The sequence below is a fragment of the Megalopta genalis genome, chromosome 4 (assembly GCF_051020955.1).
Source record: "Megalopta genalis isolate 19385.01 chromosome 4, iyMegGena1_principal, whole genome shotgun sequence".
Classification (NCBI taxonomy): Eukaryota; Metazoa; Arthropoda; class Insecta; order Hymenoptera; family Halictidae; genus Megalopta; species Megalopta genalis.
The window spans coordinates 29,094,974-29,114,889 of NC_135016.1; the positions used below are offsets into that span (position 1 = coordinate 29,094,974).

General features: G+C 41.3%; 1 protein-coding gene across 1 annotated transcript in view; it reads right to left on the minus strand.

Moving 5' to 3' along the window:
- Positions 1–19,916, minus strand: part of hwt (SH2 domain-containing adapter heavyweight) — a 414,519-nt gene that overhangs the window by 91,308 nt on the left and 303,295 nt on the right. Inside the window, exon 3 of the mRNA XM_033466730.2 lies at positions 6,295–6,414. Coding sequence (XP_033322621.2) covers positions 6,295–6,414 — 120 coding nt within the window. The remainder of the gene's footprint in view (positions 1–6,294; positions 6,415–19,916) is intronic.

The following is a 19,916-nucleotide window of genomic DNA, read 5'->3' on the forward strand; positions in this document are numbered from 1 at the left end:
TGCTGGCAAAAATTCTACACGCGAAGATTGCAAGCGGCTCCATCTAAACTTGATATCCTCTTCTTGGCAATTGTTTATGCTTTCATAGAGAAAAGGTCTGGTGTTTACGGTAATTTACGGTTTCTTAAAAACTCTTCTCAAAGTTTGAATTGTTATGAAATCGGCGCTATTTATGCACGAATTAAGAACGATTAATATTCTAATATTACATAATTGGTGTGAAAAATTTAATTTAACTTTGAGTTTTATGATTCCGTATTTAAAACGCCATATCTCAGCACAGAATCGTCTGGAACGAATATTTGGGAGCTTTAAAAGGGTTGTCACTTTATAGTAAACGAATTTGTTTGACTATATTGACCTTGAAAAATTTAATCTTGGACGAAGAAAGCGAACGAGCAGATTACTTTTTCACAGATTCTTTGAGCTTCTTATTAATTTTACACGGTACTTTGTACTATCAAGTGCAGGAAAAATATTGCAATAGGAACAGGTGGAAATAATTTACTTTAATATACTTTAATATAAACTGAAGGAAAAACTATCGTAGCTCAAGAAATTACACAGACGCAAATAAAACTTAATACAAAACTGATCAAAAACTCTAATATACTGTTCGTTGCATCAGTCTTAGCAAGAACAAACTTGTAAAATTTGTGCTACAATTACACCGCGGATTTTATGCATTTATGGTAAAAATGAGCGTTCGTAATTTAAAATGATGAAAATATAAAAAAAACTGCGGACGTTGATGCATCGGTTTGCACTTACTAAAATGATTAAAGAAAGGAAAAAAGCGTGTGTTTGATATCTGTGTCTTGCAATTTAGGTAAAAAAAAAAACAATTTTTATTTTGCATAAAGGTCCGCAGTCTAGCTATAATACAAAGTGTCTCATTAAAGAGAATCATTCAGTTTCTTCGAAATAATATTATATTATATAATATAATATTATACAATATTATATAATAATATATAATATTATATTATATTATATTATATATTATATTATTTATATTATATATATAATTATATATATTATATATTATATTAATTATATTATATATATAATTATATATATTATATATTATATTAATTATATTATATATATAATTATATATATTATATATTAAATAATATTATATTATCTTAGCTGAACAAAGCGCCGAATTCAACGCACTTTGCAGCGATCTATGGGATAAATGACTATAAAGCTCGCACTATTCTCCAGCGATCGAAGGTTCCCGGTGGCCAGGGCCTCCCCATACTGTTTAGCAAACTATAAATCCCCGTTTCACTTTCAGGAACCGCGAGTACTCGCGAGCACGCGCCGCCTCGCGTCTGAACTTTCTCGCGGCTCGGGCTCTTTGTTACAGTGATAAATGCGACCTACAGCCTGGCCCGACCTCACGCATAAAATAAAGCGCTAAAGTATTAAGTAGGGCTTACGGGGCGAGAGTCATAACGATTCACCCTCTTGAATCAAGTGGTACCCGCCGGTCTTCCTCGTCGCACTGCCGCACGCGCAACCCCCCCGTTCGTTGTTTGGGAGCAGCACTTTCGTCAGGGGCCGCCTCGGTGACAACGAGGCGACGGAAACTTTTGTTCGACGCTCCCAGGTGTCCCCACCCCCGTCGATGTTTCTTTCTTTCGTTTTCTTCGGCTTTTACGAGCGCCCCGGCAAACAACCGACCTCTCGTTTTCTCTTTTTATTTATACGTTCCGGCGCGGTGGCTCGTTCACGACTACGAGGAGATGAATCGGGTTCTAACTTGATTGCGGAACTTCTTGCCTCGAGCAGGTCTCTTTAAAAAATTACTAGGTGTACTCGCGGACAGAGCTCGGCATTATTCGAACACAATTTTGTTCGAGTGACGTACAAAAATTTTATCGGGGAAACGGTATTCGAATCGATTCTTGGAGCCGAGTTTTGTTCGTACAATAATATTTCGAATAAATTCTTCGGATCAAATTTTACTCGTACGATATTATAAATAACAATCCGTTGAAACAAATTTTATTCGAGAAATAAAAATTCGGGGAAATTCTTCGAGTCAAATTTCATCCGAATAAATTCTTCGAATCAAATTTCATCCGAATAACGAATTCTTCGAATCAAATTTTATCCGGATTATATATCGAATAAATTCTTCGAATAAGATTTCATTCTGAAAGCATCTCGCCTTGCTTCGCGTCCTACAATCTCTTTTTCCGTCTCAACCGAATACGTTAAATGCGCCCAAAATCATCGAATTCTACGTATAGCACGGAAATACATGACCTCGATCGTCGAATCCATTCTAATTCGGTGGCGAAAGTGTAAAAATACACCGAGTAGAATATTTACGCCCAGATCATAGCGTGTAGCCTATCCTCGCGCGATCAGAAATAAGAGATTTAAGGGAGGATTAAAAATAAATAACGTACGAGATATAGCGAAGCGAGCCGTGGCCGCTTTGTATGCCGGCTGAAGCTCCGTTGGCTGCTAACAAGACCTAGTTCGCGACTGGGGAAAAATTGCTTCTCGTGAGCAAATAAACCGGGATCCCGGACACGGTGCAGCTGCGGGAGACGCGCGAAGTGTGACATTTCGACCGCACTTTCGAGGACACCAGAAAACACAGCGAACGCGAGCTGTATTTCAACTGCAGAAGCATTTAGGCGTCGCGCTCGGGGCGATCCCGAGCACCGGCGACTGAGTGCTGGAACAATTATAAGTACCGCCGGAAGTCACCGGCCTCCCAGCCCTCCACCCTCGGCCACCCCTGGCCACCCTCTGCCACCCTCGCCCTCACGACCCCCCGGTTCCGCCTACTCGCACGCTTCCCTTCGTCCTTCCGTTCGGTACGTCCGTCGGCCGTCTCTTTCTGCCGACAGTCTCTTTCACCCCGTTTCACCACCACCCCCGCCCCACCGTGCCATCGTGCCCAGGGGGTATTTTGTCACCACCGTAATTATATTTCTCCCTTCAACCGATTCTTCGGGCGCCAGCCAGGAGAAAATATCAATACTGCCGTTAAACCGGCAGGACCAGCCCTGACTCGGCGCCTGCAACCAACGACGCTGGCGATAGGGGTTCTGCCGATGATAGCCCGATTAAGATTAGAGGATGTTACCGGAATTAAAGAGTGGCCCCGCGCACTCGAATCTTGCGGGAAACCACGCTCGCGCCGAAGCACGAGCTCTCCGGTTTCTCCGCGTTTCCGTTTTCTAAGTTCGCGTATTAACCCTTAACCTTTTAGGCACCACGCACCACTATAGTGGGCTTACTCTAGTAGCTCACTCGGTCATCGTTTGAATTAAATAATCGTCTTCATATGCATTGTTTCACGCTTCTTTTGTCTTCACATCGATTTACAACAATCTTAACAATATACAGACAGAATATACAGACACTCTGTACAGTACATATCAGACTCTGCCGTCCAGAGAAATAGCCTCGCGCAGAATTCAGCCGTACCTAAAAGGTTAACGGTCCAATGCCACCATACACGCGGCAGAAATCAATAAAACCGTAAAATCTGGCAGGAAACATTGGAAGAACAGGCACGATTGTTTCGATAAAAATATATCAACGAAGTTTTATTCAAAAAATGAATATTTCTCTTCTGTATATTTGATAGAAAAATTTTCAGTAAAAAATTTCTCTTCGTCTGAGAAAAACAGTCTGGACTTGGCAGTGTGTAAACTGGAAATAAATAGTTTTGGTCCCCTAAGGGTTAACATTGGAAGAGACTTGGAGACTTGAACAGTTCGATGACGTCATTGTGCGAATCTTTGGATTGGTCGTACTTTCGCCGACGTTGCGTAGACTATAGGCGAGAAAAATTATTTTCAATTTCGTGTGAAAATCGCTCCGACTGCAAAGGATTAATCAAATCAGGAAGACGTTAAATCTGAAGAAATATGGTTGACGTGGCAGTCGAAGTGTTAAAGATATCTCCGCAGAATCGTCGAAACGATTGTCGTACATTCAAGCGTGCACTTCACTTTTCCTGCATTTCCACTCCCCGAAGATTTTTTCCGAGTTTCCATGCGGGCTCGCTATCTTCGGTTTTTATCGACCTGGCTCTCATAAACCTCTGCACTTCATCCCTTTATTGCATTACCACAGTCCCCGGGATTTTCCGCTATTGCTTTCGTTATTTTTGCCAGACATCGCGTCCTCTTCCCTTGCACTCTATTTTTGTTTTGGTGTTTTTTCGTAAATCCGATCCAGAGGAAGGTTTACCGTTTAGATGGTAACTATCTCGTTACCGTGTTAATAATTTGTGTAGATGAAAAGCATGAAATAGTCTTATAAATTCAAAATTTTTTAATTTATTTGAATTAAATTCAATCTTAAATATTATAATAAAGTCATTGAATAAAATATGTTGAATTGGGAATTCATCGTATAATTGTTCGTGCATTTTTGAAACCTTTAACGTTTATATTAGGTCTACCAGGAAAGTTCTGTCCGTTTTTGAATTGAAATATAACACAATTTTCATACATTTAATAATGTTTATTGTAGAATATACTTTCCATCGTTACTTGTGACTTCTTGCCAGCGTGATGGCAACTTGTAAATGCCATTTTTAAAAAATGATTTATTTTTAGAGGCGAAAAGCTCAACTAGTGCTTGGTTGAACTCGGTTTTGAACTTTTTTTCCTGTAAAAAGTTTTGCAAAGAGAGAAACAAGTGATAATCGGAGGGTGCTCTAGGTCTGGGGAGTATGGTGGATGCGACAGAATTTCCCAGCCTAGCTCTGCGGTTTTCTGACGAGTCTCCAAAGCAGCATGTGGTCTGGCATTATCATCGGTAGCCATGTTTTCACGATCGCGTCTCGCTTAATAATAACACGAGACATCTTTGTTTCAGTTTATTTAGGAGAGTACACGTGTGTAAATGCAATGATAAAGAGAGATAGTCATATATGTCTCAAATCAACATGTGCATATGGATTGATACTTGAAGTGACACTATCGGACAGAACTTTCCGATAGACCTAATATGTGTCTCAGTGTGAAACGGTCTTCTCATTGTGAAACAGCTATGAAAATTTTATTTTCGCTCAACTTGATCGCCAGACCAGCTCACGTCGGATACTACATAGCAACAGCTCGCGAGATAACGGCTGCTATAAATACGCGAGTCTTCCGAGGCTGTAAAATGTGATAACTAGGTCTCCCGAGAATGTATCGTACGGCAATTTGTTCTCTCGAGGACAACGAGTACCGTAGCTAGGTCCCTTGAGAGAATGGAATGCAATAACAGGTCCTATGAAGTCATGGTACACGGTAACTAGGACCCATTGGGTTGAGGTATGCGGTAACTAAGTCCTCGGAGACTGTGCGGCGTAATAACAACACTTGTTTAAACCGTGGAATGCTACAACCGTTTCGAATATACCTGTTTATGGATGGACAGTTTAGATTGCAGCAATCGATCTCAACAAATTCTGAGAACTTAGGCAGATCTGCAGCGGGTAAAAAAAGTATCGACACCCTTCTGAAAACGCAGTAACTTCTTAAAGCTATATCAAATGACTTCTTTTCTTTAATTTTGCTGTTGGAATGACAATAATAAAAATATGACAATAAAAAAATGACAATAATAATAAAAATATAAAAAACTCATTTTTAAAATTTTTCAACCTAAACCTATAAACGAAATAACGTTATATCGTCTTAAAAGGTGCGCTAACAATTTGTTTACACACTGCAGCTCGAAAAATCCTCTAAAACTAAGATATAATTCTTAAACTCGGTTGACAAGGTAAAATATCCTCGTTATTAAAATTACCAAGTGCAGCTATGCGCGTAATTGATGAATTTCGAAAGTCAGAGTGCGAACGGAGAAGATCGGAAAACTAGAAACTGTAATTTTATCTAAACTACTGTAGAACGCGGCGATCGCGATAACCCGACGATATCTAGCAGTTCCCACAGGCCAAAGAAGCCCCGAAAACTCCGCATCCCGTCCGAGGTTCCTCGCACCGCATTAAATCGCAAAGATGCACCGTGACCGGAACTTCTTACAAGCCCGAGGCTAAAATTTCAATTGGCCGGTTCCCCGTCCAAAAGTATGTTCAACAAACTGCGCCTCTGAATTCTGGAACACTAGAGCGCGGCGCGATCCACTAAAACTTCGAGCATATCCGCCTCTTTCATAAAGCAATACCCGGCCTCGCCAAGTTCGCTAAAACTTTGAATGGCTATTGGACAGCTTGAAACTCGACGCGGCAACCCCGGACACAGCCAAACGGTTCCGCGCTTCATCGAGCGGGCGACTCGAGTATTTAGTACTCACGTTTTCGACGGTGGGACTCGGTAGCGCCCACTGCACCGTGGATGTCGCGGCCGCTGCGCTCACAGGACGTCTTTTGTTCACGAAGTCGACTGGCAGACTGTAATCGTCGCACAAGGAGACCTGCGGAACACAATAGACCGTGTTTAGACCTTCGCATGACCTGGAACTTTCGTTGACGCGGCGCGAGTCGTAAACCGAGCGAATGGCGTCGTCGGAATCGTTAATCCTACGCGACGGGTTCGTTGTTCATTTTTTAGTAGGACTTCGCCTGTTCCTTTGACCCTTTCGCGCCGAGCGCCGCATATATGCGGCACCCACTCGACGACCCGTGGGTACGGGCGCCGCATATGAGCCGTTTATTTTAAGAATGGCATAAGTCACTTTACCGTAATAAAAGTGCTGATTTTTTAATGTCTATATGAAATGGCAATATTTTGTGACACGACGAGTATACTCGGCGTGCGTAAGAAGTAGTGACCATTGGCTATTTGACACTAAACCTACCAAGCAGTAATACTAACTGGCATGTACTGCTTCACAAAAGTGAGAAGACCGAATTTATTTAGAATTTGTAAGGTTTTTGTTATAAAACTTGTTCCAATAAAATAACTTATTCAAGCGTTTTCCACGAAAGATTCTCGGAACTTTTGCAGAATTGCGAAATAAGAAAGCGGTCACTTTGACCGCGGTAGATTTAGTGTTAAATTGTAATTTTAAGGAAAACAAAAACATATCCTCAAATTTCAAGATGTTCAGAATATTTTGAGGCCAATCCTGCACGAAGTTGTTTACATTGTTATAAGAATAAAATTAGGAAAGAATCACGGTATTGGCGTTCGACGTGCAAAGTGCCATTATATGAGCCGTTTATTTTGAAAGTGGCATAAGTCACTTTACCGTAATGAAAAGTGGTGATTTTTTAATGTTTATACGAAATTATTTATACTGAGACAAATATCAGTATCCTGAGATAACAAATACAAGTAAATCTTCTCGGAAGTTAGCATCCATATTTTTAAACGTGTTAAAACGCAAACTCTTAAATATATCGACTTCAAAACAAAGTGACTTATGCCGCTTTCAAAATAAACGGCTCATATATGCGGCATCGAAATGAAGTGTATACAGAAGACGCAGATGTGTAATTTGTAGCAAAAATGATAAAAGAACGGATTCGCGGTACGAGTGCAAAGATTGCGATGTTGGCCTTTATATAGATCCTTGCTTTCAAATATATCGCACAGAATTATATTATCAGTTTTTACATATTATTATATTTTAATAATTTTCGTCTCGTTATTAATTATATTAAACATTTAATCGTTAGGCTTTGTAATTATATAAATAGCTGTGTTACCTATAATTTTGTAAGTCTTTTTAAATTAAAAATGTAAATATACTTGTTACATTGGAGCAACGATTGTTTCATTCGGCACAGTTATTATTTAAGATTTGGAACAACATATATACAGAAACCACGCGCACTGTGCATATTTCCGGAGCGAGTTTCCGTTCGTTGACGGTACTTCGACGGATGGAGCTGCCGTAGCGAAAGGGTTAATAGGAATTCTGTACAGTTGAATTATTCGCGTACGCTTCGTTTCTCCATTAAAATATATTCTTGTAATTACATTTACAGTCACTTACAGTTGGTAAACATCGACGATCCTTATATCGGCTCTTAAATCTATGTACAGGGTGCCCCAGAAATGTCTCCCAATCCGAAAAGGGGTGGTTCCTGGGGTCATTCGAAGCAACTTTTTCCTGGACGAAAGTGCAATCCTCGGTTCTGTTTACGAGTTATTAACGAAAAACAGAGACCAATGGGATGCGAGATCGGTTAGCGCGAGACGGCCGAGCCAATGAGCGGAACTGAGCTCCGTTCGCTCGTTGGCTGCGCTGCCTCGCGTCAGCCGAGCTTGTCTCTTATTGGTCAGTGTTTTTCGTTAATAACTCGTGAACAAAGCCGCGGATTGCATTTTCGCTAAGGAAAATTTTACTTCGAATGACCTCAGGAACCCACCATTTCCAGATTCTGAAACATTTTTGGGGCACCCTGTATAGATATAATACACTCGTAATTATTACGCAAAACAAAAATTGTCCGCAATAATTGCAATGAATACATTCACATTGTTTCGGAGAATTAAAACGAATGTACAATATTAAGTAAAAAATAATATGAATAAATCCATTCTTTCTTAGTAATTGATTCGTAGTTTTAACAAGAAAAAAACCTTTAACAGCCGCGTCGTTCTGGGCGTTCACCACGAGATAGCTCATGGTCGGAATTGAACGCGTTAAACAACGACTTGCTCATTGAAATCGAATCGACTGTTCGACCATCGATCGATCCTAACGAAGCGTACTCTCTTAAAATTCATTAGCGGAACACGCGCGTTCGTCCGCAATTACCGGCGCCGGAAGCGAAAACACGGGTCGGTCGTTAAAAAGGCATCTCGGAATTAAATCGGATAATCGTTGCCGGCCGGGTCCCTCGTTCGCAACAATATCCCTCGCGTCTCGGAAAAAGGGAACAAAATCGTGGCGCAGACCGTTAATCCCCGGACAACGCGGCAGCCTGGGCTCTCTCTCCCAAGGCACTGGGCTGCCTCGACAGGCGCGGCGCGGCGCGGCCCGGCGTGGCGCGGCGAAAATCTCCGATGGAGAGCGTAAAAACAAAAATCGCGGGAATAAAGAATGGCCAAGCGCCGAGTCGGATAAAGGACCGGCGCGTTGGCGGCCCGGGGGGTTGGAACCACCACCCCCGGCCATTTTGCAGGAAGGCATCGTGGACGCGGAGTAGCGCGCGGATTTCTGCCACTCGACAAATCGCAGGGTAAGCACCCGGAGAGCCCCTCAACCCCCGCACCCTAAGTCCCAATCGTCGACGACTGGACCAGCTCATCAGCGATATTTACTGTCTGTCGGTGGATCGATCTATTGACGGTCGCATCTACTCTATCCGCCTCCGCGTCCCTCGTCTTTCCCAACCCTCGGCACGACAGCGTGGTCGTCCGCCCGCTCGTGCAGTCACCGAGAGCAGCCCACGGACCGCCGCCTACGTCTGTGCACAGTGCATGCATATAAATCGAGACAATCGCGGATCCCCGGGGGCGGCTTATCGCGCTCGAGTCGCAACGGCGGTGGGGTGGACCGGGCCACCCTGCGAGAGGGATCGAGACCGATCGGAACCGACGGAGACCGATGGAGAGCGAGAGACGATCGGTGTGGGAGGCGGAGAGAGGGTCGGAGTTGGAAAGTGTTCGCGATAGAGATAGCAGCGATCGTCGGATGAACAGTTTCGGATCTTTTTGGTGGTCACCGTTTTCAACGACTTTGAACACGGTCATTTAATACTTTCCACTCCGATTATTGTTACTGTATTATTAATACTGTAAGGTGATCGTATAATAAAATATTACAATATATGAGCCGTTTATTTTGAAAGTGGCATAAGTCGCTTTACCGTAACGGAAAGTGGTGATTTTTTAATGTTTATACGAAATTATTTATACTGAGAAAAATATCAGTATCCTGAGATAACAAATACAAGTAAATCTTCTCGAAAGTTAGCATCCATATTTTTAAATGTGTTAAAACGCAAACCCTTAAATATATCGACTTAAAAACAAAGTGACTTATGCCACTTTCAAAATAAACGGCTCATATGTTGATATGTATACAGGGTGTTCCAAAAATGTCTCGCAATCCGAAAGTGGCGAGTTCCTCAGGCCATTTGAAGCAACTTTTTCCTTTACAAAAATGTTCTCCGAGGCACCAGTTATTAACGAAAAACAGTGACCAATAAGAATCGAGCTCAGCTGGCGCGAGCCGGCCGAGCCAACGGCGCCAGCGGTCGAGTCGGTCGAATCCCAGCTCAGCTGGCGCGAGCCGACCGAGCCAATGAGCGGAACTGGGCTTCGTGCGCTGGTTGACTGGGCCGCCTCGCGTCAGCCGTACTCAATTCTTATTGGTCACTGTTTTTCGTTAATAACTCGTTAACGGTGCATCGCAGGAAATTTGTGTAAAGGAAGAAGCTGCTTCAAATGGAACTCGCCATTTCTGGATTGCGAGACATTTTTGAGACACCCTGTATATAGGGTCGAACCTGGATTAGGATATTGAGATATCGGTAATTTCTCAGAATTTTGTTGTCAACAATTACAAGTTGTACTTTTTCGACACTTTAGAACAGTTTTATTGTACATTTAGACAGTAGAAAACAAAACAATTTTGGTAATAAAATCTCTTCTCTCTCTACGCTGGATAAAAATCAGGTCAACATTGGGTAAACATTTTTGTCGAAAAAATATTTTCATGAGAAGAGTAACATTAAAAATTAATTAAATCTACTCAAAAATTTACTCCTCTAATAAAGTAGACGATGTTCTACAATGTTCAAATTAAGGCTGTCGGAGAGTGTATCAAGGAGCGAAAAAAAATCAGAAATTTAGAGAGTGAAAGCGCTAAAGTTTTGAAATAGCAACAGTGTGAGAGATGAGAGACAGTCGGTCGGTGAGAGACTGCGACAGTGAGAAATGTGGGGAAGAAGAATGCAACGGTAAAAAAGAGTGGGAAAGAAAAATACAACGGTGAAAAAAAGTGGGATACCCAAAAAGCGACGCAGTCGAAAAGCTGAGCAAGAACTTGGACAATAAGAGCGAGCGGAAGAAGGACAATGTGAAAGAGCGAGAGAATAAAATACAGAGAGACCGAGGGAGCAGAACGGCAAATGCGCGCGAGACAGAGAAAGATTGGAAGAGCTCGGGCGAGAGTGATGGTGGAGGAAGGGTGAGAGAACGAGAGAGAATAAAGAGAGGAAGAGCAATAGTACAGAGGGTGTAGGATGAGAGCTATGGTAGGGGACCCTACATGCAAATGGTCTGCATTTATTGTAAGCAAAGAGTGCCGTATGAATATGTGAAGTGGGAAATGAAACAAAACGGGGGAGGGAAAAAAAGACGAACAACGACAGGGGTGGTAAGACCCAACGGATCGAACGAAAACGGAAATGGTCGGGACCAGCCGATGTCCACGGATTTTCTGGCGACTTCGGGATAATGGGGAACAAGGGGTGAGAACGGAGGAAACTGGACGGGCTTAACGATGAATGCTGTTAGCGTTGCGAATAATGCACGGCCGGCTGCGGCACAGAAATTATTAGCAAACGTTGTTCTTTTCGCGTGCTTCTTTGGTTTCGCACGGACGAAAGCGATGTATTATATGTATATTGTTCAAAAAAATTATAGCAAAAATTATACAAACATTTTTCATAAAAATTCGCTAACTTCGACTGACGATAACTCCGCGGATAATCATCGTCGGATGATGATGTTTTTTTTTAAATTGAAGCTTGAGACCTCTATTTTAACCCTAGAAAGATAACCATATGACAACGTACGTAAAAGATAACTATACGCTTCAGAGGCGCATGCTTTTCTAAGGCGTCAATTTTATACTAACAATGGATATTTATTTAAGTTAATCTAGTCATTTCAAAGGTTTGGCATTATTGTAAAAATAAAATGCATTTATATTATATTTTTTTATATTTTAAGTAATTTTAAACTTAAATCACTAGACCTCTATGAAAAATTAACAAAAATCAACAGTCTTCGCAGGCGCCTCTGCGACGTAGGTTATCTTTCTCGGGTTAAGGTACTGCTTCACGATTTTAAGTTCGACCCATCCTCGCCACTGTAACCCTTTAAATGCGAGGCCATGTTCGTCGCGTTGAAAATCGCCAAGTCTGACGAAATTCGCGGTCTTTTAAAACGTAAAATGTACAAGGAACATTAAAAAAAAGAAGTGTAAATGTAAAACGAAAATCGAAAAGATCGAAGATTCTAACGTCCGTGGAAAGTGGAACTCTTTTCGAAACGGATTTGACGCTAAGTGGCATAGTGTTTCGTGAAGTTGGCCGGCTTCGGGGCAACTGCCACCGCAGTCTCAACAGGAATACTTCTCGTTCCGTTGGAGGAGGAAGCCAAATGCGAACTAGGCCGACTGGCCATCGTGCTGGAACGGTCAATGGAATCTCGAGAAACCGCCAAATACCCGGCAGCTAAAGCGTAGCATTTCATTGTCCCGAATTATGGCCATTTGAGGGTGAGACAATAGCGTTGGATATATCTCGTCATACTCAAGCTCAATATTCAACTGTTTAGACTGGCTGCGTCACACGAAATATTAAACTGTTCGTTACACTTTCAGTTATGCCAATTTTATCCAGTTTTACCGGAATGTTCATTGGTCGAGCAATCAATAAATACTTAATAACTAGATTGCGGATATTACGGACTTTTTACAAAGATTGCTAGGTCAAATACGAAATCGCGAAGACATTAAAAGAATTTCAGAATATTCTTATATTGTGTAACAGTTGTTTTAAAGTTATCAGAAAAGAGGAGATATTTTCAAATCCGCGGTCTATTAATAACATTATGAAAATATTCTTGCAACCGTCACGCCTGATTTCGAGTAGAATAAGTACGTACAGTATGTCTGACCATCGCTGGATGTTTCTACTTCCAGTGAACGCGGTAAATCATGGATTCTATAAAAGAATTGGAAGCAGACGCGATTTTCGAAAATAAAATATTCTGAAATGTAGAAGATAATAAATTCTCCAATTGACAAGTATCCGAAGCGAAGAACCAATAAAACTCTGCTTTACGAATCGTTTCCAGCCAATTCTCTTTATTTTTTATTTCTCTTAACGCAGTTTCAATCTCCAATGCAAATTATCTGCGACTTAATTTACAGTAATGTTGGCAATATAATGTAAGAATTACATCGATAGGTTACATGATTTTATGATAGAAAGGAATATATGATATTACAATGAGTTGCTAAATCGTCTTCGTTGATTCCGCGCTGTCTTGTCCAGATTAACACGAGATTTTTCATTAAATCGAACCCTTTACGTTTATTATTCAACCGAATTTTATCGCGAATAATAAATCACAGAAGATTGAACCGCGCTTAATAGATTCCATTCACGCCTCTGACGTCTTTCAAAGTGATTTGTTTTCTCATAAATCTTCGGAACCGTATAAATTTTCCGAGGCAGCCACGGAAGAGTCGGGCGACGAGAAAGAGAGAAAGAGAGAGAGAGAGAGAGAGAGAGAGAGAGAGTGGCCGACATTTATGAAGTGGCCACGTTGCCCGACGGTTTTTTCGCCACCGCGCCGAAACAATAGGAGGGTTCCTTCATTAGAAATTGTTAAAAAGCAACCGGGGAACGACGGGAGAAAAAAATTGGGGTCGACGACGTTTCCGGCGGTGCGAAAATGATCCCGGCACCTCGAAAGCCAAGTTTCGTGTTTGAAATATTTGCTTTCGCCGCTCTTTCTGTTTACGCGAGCTTTCCTCCCCGCAGAACGGATTTCATTGACGCTGCACGATTTGCCAAAATATGTTTGCTGATATCTCAACTTTATGTAACAAAGCCGAAATGATCGCCGGAAATCATTCTTATCATTTAGAGAAATATATTAACGGTCGGTGTTGCGCTGAAATATTTAGAGAATCTTATAACTTTCACAATTTCATTTAATTTTGTGCAAAATATCGACTGCATCTTCTTATAGTACATAATTACATCCATAAGCAATTTTATTCATTCCTTAACCATGTTAACATTAACATATCAATATTCAACAATTCTTTTGATCTTTATGCTGATTCGCGCTTTCCGCTCGAAATACAATAAAGTCGTGCGAAAGGATCAACAATCGTGAGCTCATTGTAAAAAACAACCACCTCATTATAAACTAACACCGAAACGAACGCACAACAAATTTTGTTAACCTCGATAAGACAATTTTAAGGCAACTAAAACAACAAATCAAGAAAAGCAACTGTAGCTTCCCTCTTTCAATTTTATGATACAGAAGAGTCGTTTAAAGAACGGAGTTCAGGGACGTTAACCCTAGAAAGATAACCATATGACAACGTACGTAAAAGATAACCATACGTTTCAGAGGCGCATGCTTTTCTAAGGCGTCAATTTTATACTAACAATGGATATTTATTTAAGTTAATCTAGTCATTTTAAAGGTTTGGCATTATTGTAAAAATAAAATGCATTTATATTATATTTTTTTATATTTTAAGTAATTTTAAACTTAAATCACTAGACCTCTATGAAAAATTAACAAAAATCAACAGTCTTCGCAGGCGCCTCTCCGACGTAGGTTATCTTTCTCGGGTTACAGTAAAGACTCTGGCCTAAAAAATGCTCTTGAATTTTCTGGAGGGCCGTGTAATCCTCATCCGTTGAAACACACCCTAATCCTGGAAGCGTTACAGCGAACCCTTGCGAAGGTTCGGGCGAAAAGGCTCGCGGCGCGGATACAAGTAAAAATAACGGGCGAACGTTTGAAAACGATAGCTCTCCGGCGGTATCGGGCCAATATAGGAGCGCTAATTCCGTTCATCGGCTGGCGGCGGTGAAAAAAAAAGGCGAGCGGGCACGCGCAAGGGTCGAACGATCCCCCTCGATCGCGCGCGGAACCCTCGCCGGGTTCCGTCGAAGGAGACTTTGGCTCTCTCGTTACCGAAAGGCATTCCGCGCGGCCGAGATTAAGCGGGAATATTTAGCAAATGTTTCACATAAATCAAAGCGGCGCAATATGTTCCGAGTTCGGAGCGAGGCTATGTAAATTCATGGTAATATCGGCCGGCCGGCACGCGGTGGGGGCAGACTCGATACGCGGGAAGAGGGGACACAAAGTGGTGGGGGAAGTCGAACATGGAACAGACAGGGACAATTGGATGAAAGACCCGCGCGTTTATGATCGAGACGGTTCGGCTGTTACCAAGAGAATTAGGCCAACTGGAAAAACGGTCGCCTCGCGTCTTTCATTTCTCTGGATCGCGTCGTGTATCCTATTCAATGACGTAGTTTTTATTTCTCATCCATTTTTCATCCTTTTGACACTGTACAATTTTCTTTCTATTCAGATCGCAGCTGGCAAACAAGTAGATTTTACGCATCGCTGACAAAAAAGAGTTGGAATTTAAAATAGTAGGAACATCAACAAAATTGACAATTATTTAGGTTATTTGTTTAGCTTCTCTTTCGTGTGATCGATGTAGACCATTTTCATGTAAAATAAATATTACCAACATTGTGCGCGGGGAACGTAAATCCGATGGAAATGTTCTTCCTCCTTTAATAATTTGAATAAGATGTGCATAATATAAAAATACGATACTTAAATATCTTGATTACTTCATCTACTATTGCACCTTTTCCTTTATTTATCGAATATTAACCGAGAATTATGGAAATTACGATTTTTAATAATCGCCTCTATTGGATTATTTTCTCTCTTTTGAATACTCAGAAGTTTTTCCTTCTAGCATATAAGTTACAAAAACGAATCGACGCCGAGAGTCTCGCCAGAGTACCATTAGATAAACAATGATTTCATACGTATATAGAACAGAGTGCTCTTTGTCTTTAGGTGACGGTTTTGGTTTCGTCTTTGTGAATAGTCTTCAGTCTCCTGCAGCAATCAGGAGAGTAAAGACGGTCCTTCCTCGTACATCAAATTAATAAACTAAAAGGGATAAGTTTAATTCACTGCGTTTTACTTTTATTTATCTACCCATTTCCAATAGCCTCTAATATCGGATACACAAGAAAATGTATATATCAATAAAAATGAATAACATGTCCCTTTCATAAAATATAACCGTGCCCAATTCTATTAATTCCTGTGCTCTACAATCTTCTGAAAATAATTGCATCAAATTGAACCTATGCATTAACTCGTAAAATATTCAAGTCACAAATGCAGGCGAAAAGCGTTCGAGGACAACACGTTTAGAAAAGTGTACTATTGTTGTAATTATTAATAAAGAGAGGCGACACTGGCCAGAAAACGAAGTAATAGAAACGGGATGGCGTTAGAGGGAGCCGGGAACAGAGAAAGGGATAGAGAGGAGAGTGGAGAGCAAAGCCCGAAAGAGGGTAGCGGCCGCGTATTTCATGAACCCCTGAAGCAGCCCTAAGCATTGCTGCAACCGCCACAATCCCATTCATTCTCTTTATGGGCTCCCAAGTATTCGGGAGCGGGCTTGAATAAATCGGAAATTTGCCCCGGGGAAACGTGCTGGGCCCCTTCTCGCGATTTACCTACGACTTTCGAACTGGTCATTCGCGTTTACAACCCCTGCCCCTCTGACTTATCATCTTGTATCGGACCCTGTACAATACATCCACTGTTAACATCGCTACAATTCCCAAAGTACACGATACTGTACAGATGATATAAAACTAAAGTATTTTCCCTTGCATTTTAATCCTCTGTAACTTGTTATTCGTGTGTTTTAATGCGATTTCATCTTTTTGCAACAACGTGGCCAAAGTATCTTGTTCTGTTAGATAATTGAAGTTTGTTATAATATCATCATCTAGTAATATTATCTAGCCTCCTAGATAATTGAAAAGATTTTCCATCGAAATTTTTTATTCGTATTTTGCACATCAGGGGAAATTCAATTTTTCAAGAAATTATGGTATAATGAATATTTTAAAGTTTAAAGAATATTGATTGAACAATCGATACAATTTAATCTGATTTATTTATTTATTTATTTGCGGAAAAATGCCCTTTAACCCTTTCGCTACTACGGGCCACTATAGTGGCCCTCCATAAGATGTCACTGAGGTACTACGGGCCACTATAGTGGCCTTTCGTATGATGCCACTGAGGTACTACGGGCCACTATAGTGGCCTTTCATAAGATGCCACTGAGGTACTATGGGCCACTATAGTGGCCTTCCATAAGATGCATTATATTGCATAATGTTATTTCCTCTCATACTGTAAATTAAAGAGCGCATGCTAAGACGTTATAAATACCCTGGAATAACCTTTATTTATAAATACCCTTTGGAGAGAAATTTTTTCGTACGAAAACATTCAAGCAGCTTGGGTTCTCCGCCGCGGTACTCCCGCTGACGATCGGCGTCGCGTAGCGTGCAGTGATGTCGCGGCGCTCCGTTCAGCGGAAGTACCGCGGTGGAGAACCCGCCCGTAGCGAAAGGGTTAATATACAATGGTCGATTACCAATGAATTGCAGAAAGATAGGACATTAAACCATTCACTGTGAACCACGAGTTATCTCGTGGTAGACGGCCACGATGACTCATCTGTTAAAGGTTCAGCGCTAAGAAAAATGTTGCAGTAAAATCCGAAATCCCTGAAAAATGAGAGCACGATGGCGATATTCCGCAGGGTCCTGCGGGTCGTCTAAAATATTAAATGCGCTCGCCTATTAAATTCCGTGAGCTTGCAGTGCTTAGCAATACCGATTACAAATTGCTTCCGGAAATTAGTGCCGTGTGGAGCACAGTTTAATTGATATCCGAGCATAAATTAAGGGGAAACAATCTGCCGGCAGGCGGCCGGAGTTTCATAAAACTATGATAGAGCGGGGTGAATGGATGATTCCGTTCCTGCGTCTAACTATGCGGAGAACGTGTTCCGCGAGACCGTGAAATGCTCCGAGCTATTTACCCGGCGGAATATCACGCGAGACAGAAGCCATAAAACACGGTGCTAAGCGTTCCATAATTCTCGAGCCGTGGCATAATTCCGTTGTACTTTCGAGTGTCTTTCGTTTAAGTCGCGGCGAAAAAACGAGAGTACCGTTTCTGCGGATGTAGGCTAGAGGAGCCAATTACTGTGCCCCGTTAGCAGCTTGCAGAAGTTTGCGCAACTAAACGCAACTTTAGCAATTTTTAATAACATTTCTCGCGGTACGATTTTCTCCATAGTTACAAGGATTGGAAGTTTCTTGACTGTAATCATTTCTGAGAAGGAAAAAGACAATTTATATACACGGTAATGTCTCCCTAATTGACGCTCAGATCGTGCAGAAAAATGGACAATTAAAGGACAGGAGATACGATTACTCAAACCTTGCGGCTCGTTTTTATAATTGTTGACAATTCGTAACTGTAAAAACAAACCGCAAGACTCCGATAATTTACTCTTCCCAAATTGTCCATTTTTGTGCGCAATCTGAGCGCGAATTAGGGAGAAATTAGGATTACGGTTATTCGAGCCTTGCAGCTCGTTTTTATAATTGTTGACAATCGGTAATTATAAAAGCGAGCCGCAAAGCTCCGATAATCGTATCTACGCTTTCCAAATCGCCCATTTTTATGCGCAATCTGAGCGCGAATAACCGTATCTCCTCTTCCCAAATTGTCCATTTCGGTGGACAATCCGAGCGTCAATTAGAGAGACATTACTGTACACCGTGTGTCTACAATCGTTTGAATGTTTCAATATCGACGACAGGAAATCAGAATTCAAATAAATAATCACTGTTCTGTTTTCCCGTAATCTTAATACGTTTTAATCAATACAATGAACATTGCGATGTCTTATCTAGAACGATTTATTTTACTGAATATCGCGCGATCTTCGTTCGTACAGTATTTTATGAAAGTTTTTCGTCAGCTGTACAGAAAATTTCGCGAATTCGGTATCAACGAATTGAAATAGTTTTGATGGTATTTTAAGAACTTCCGTCTTTTACGCGTTTAATTTTAACAAACGAATAATCGATCGAATTTAAATAAACAAAATGCACAGTGATTGGCTGCCCTACGGTAGAACTACACTACCCCAGACCTACTCTCTGTTGTATTTAGACAGTGCGGACTGGTTTTGGTAACATATTTTCGAAGGTCGGAATAGCGGAATCACGGACAAACAGATCGATCACGATGACACAATTAACCCCTAACTTGGAAGGGTTGCAACTTGAATGGCTAAGGGTCCTGATGCTGGTGCCTGTACGGAATCCCTAAACGCTCGTTAGTAAACTGTAAATCTAGCATCTCAGCGGCTAATTTGCATCTGAATCCAGATACGCAAATTACTGTACACAAAAGAGTCTGATCGGAATCGGAAATTCCTGGTGCTCGTGCGGATTCGTCTGCGATGAACGGACGGACGGTTCAACGATTCGACGCGTCTATTAATTTCGCTTATTATTGTTAATAATCTTGTAAACTGTGGTACACCGCAAAGTGTATTATTTCGAAGCGACGCGAAGAAAACATTTTGACATGAAACGCGATGTTTCGGGGATCAATATCCGCGGGCTCGTGCACTGTTGGTTTCGTCTACAAAGAAACGTGATAAAGGAGAGTGAAATTCAAAGATAACAGGTTCTACCAACTGTAAAACTAGCATCTCAGCGGCTAATTTGCAGCTGAATCCAGATACGCAAATTACTGTACACAAAAGAGTCTGATCGGAATCGGAAATTCCTGTTGCTCGTGCGGATTCGTCTGCGATGAACGGTCGGACGGTTCAACGATTCGACGCGTCTATTAATTTCGCTTATTATTTTGTTAATAATCTTGTAAACTGTGGTACACCGCAAAGTGTATTATTTCGAAGCGACGCGAAGAAAACATTTTGACATGAAACGCGATGTTTCGGGGATCAATATCCGCGAGCTCGTGCACTGTTGGTTTCGTCTACAAAGAAACGTGATAAAGGAGAGTGAAATTCAAAGATAACAGGTTCTACCAACTGTAAAACTAGCATCTCAGCGGCTAATTTGCAGCTGAATCCAGATA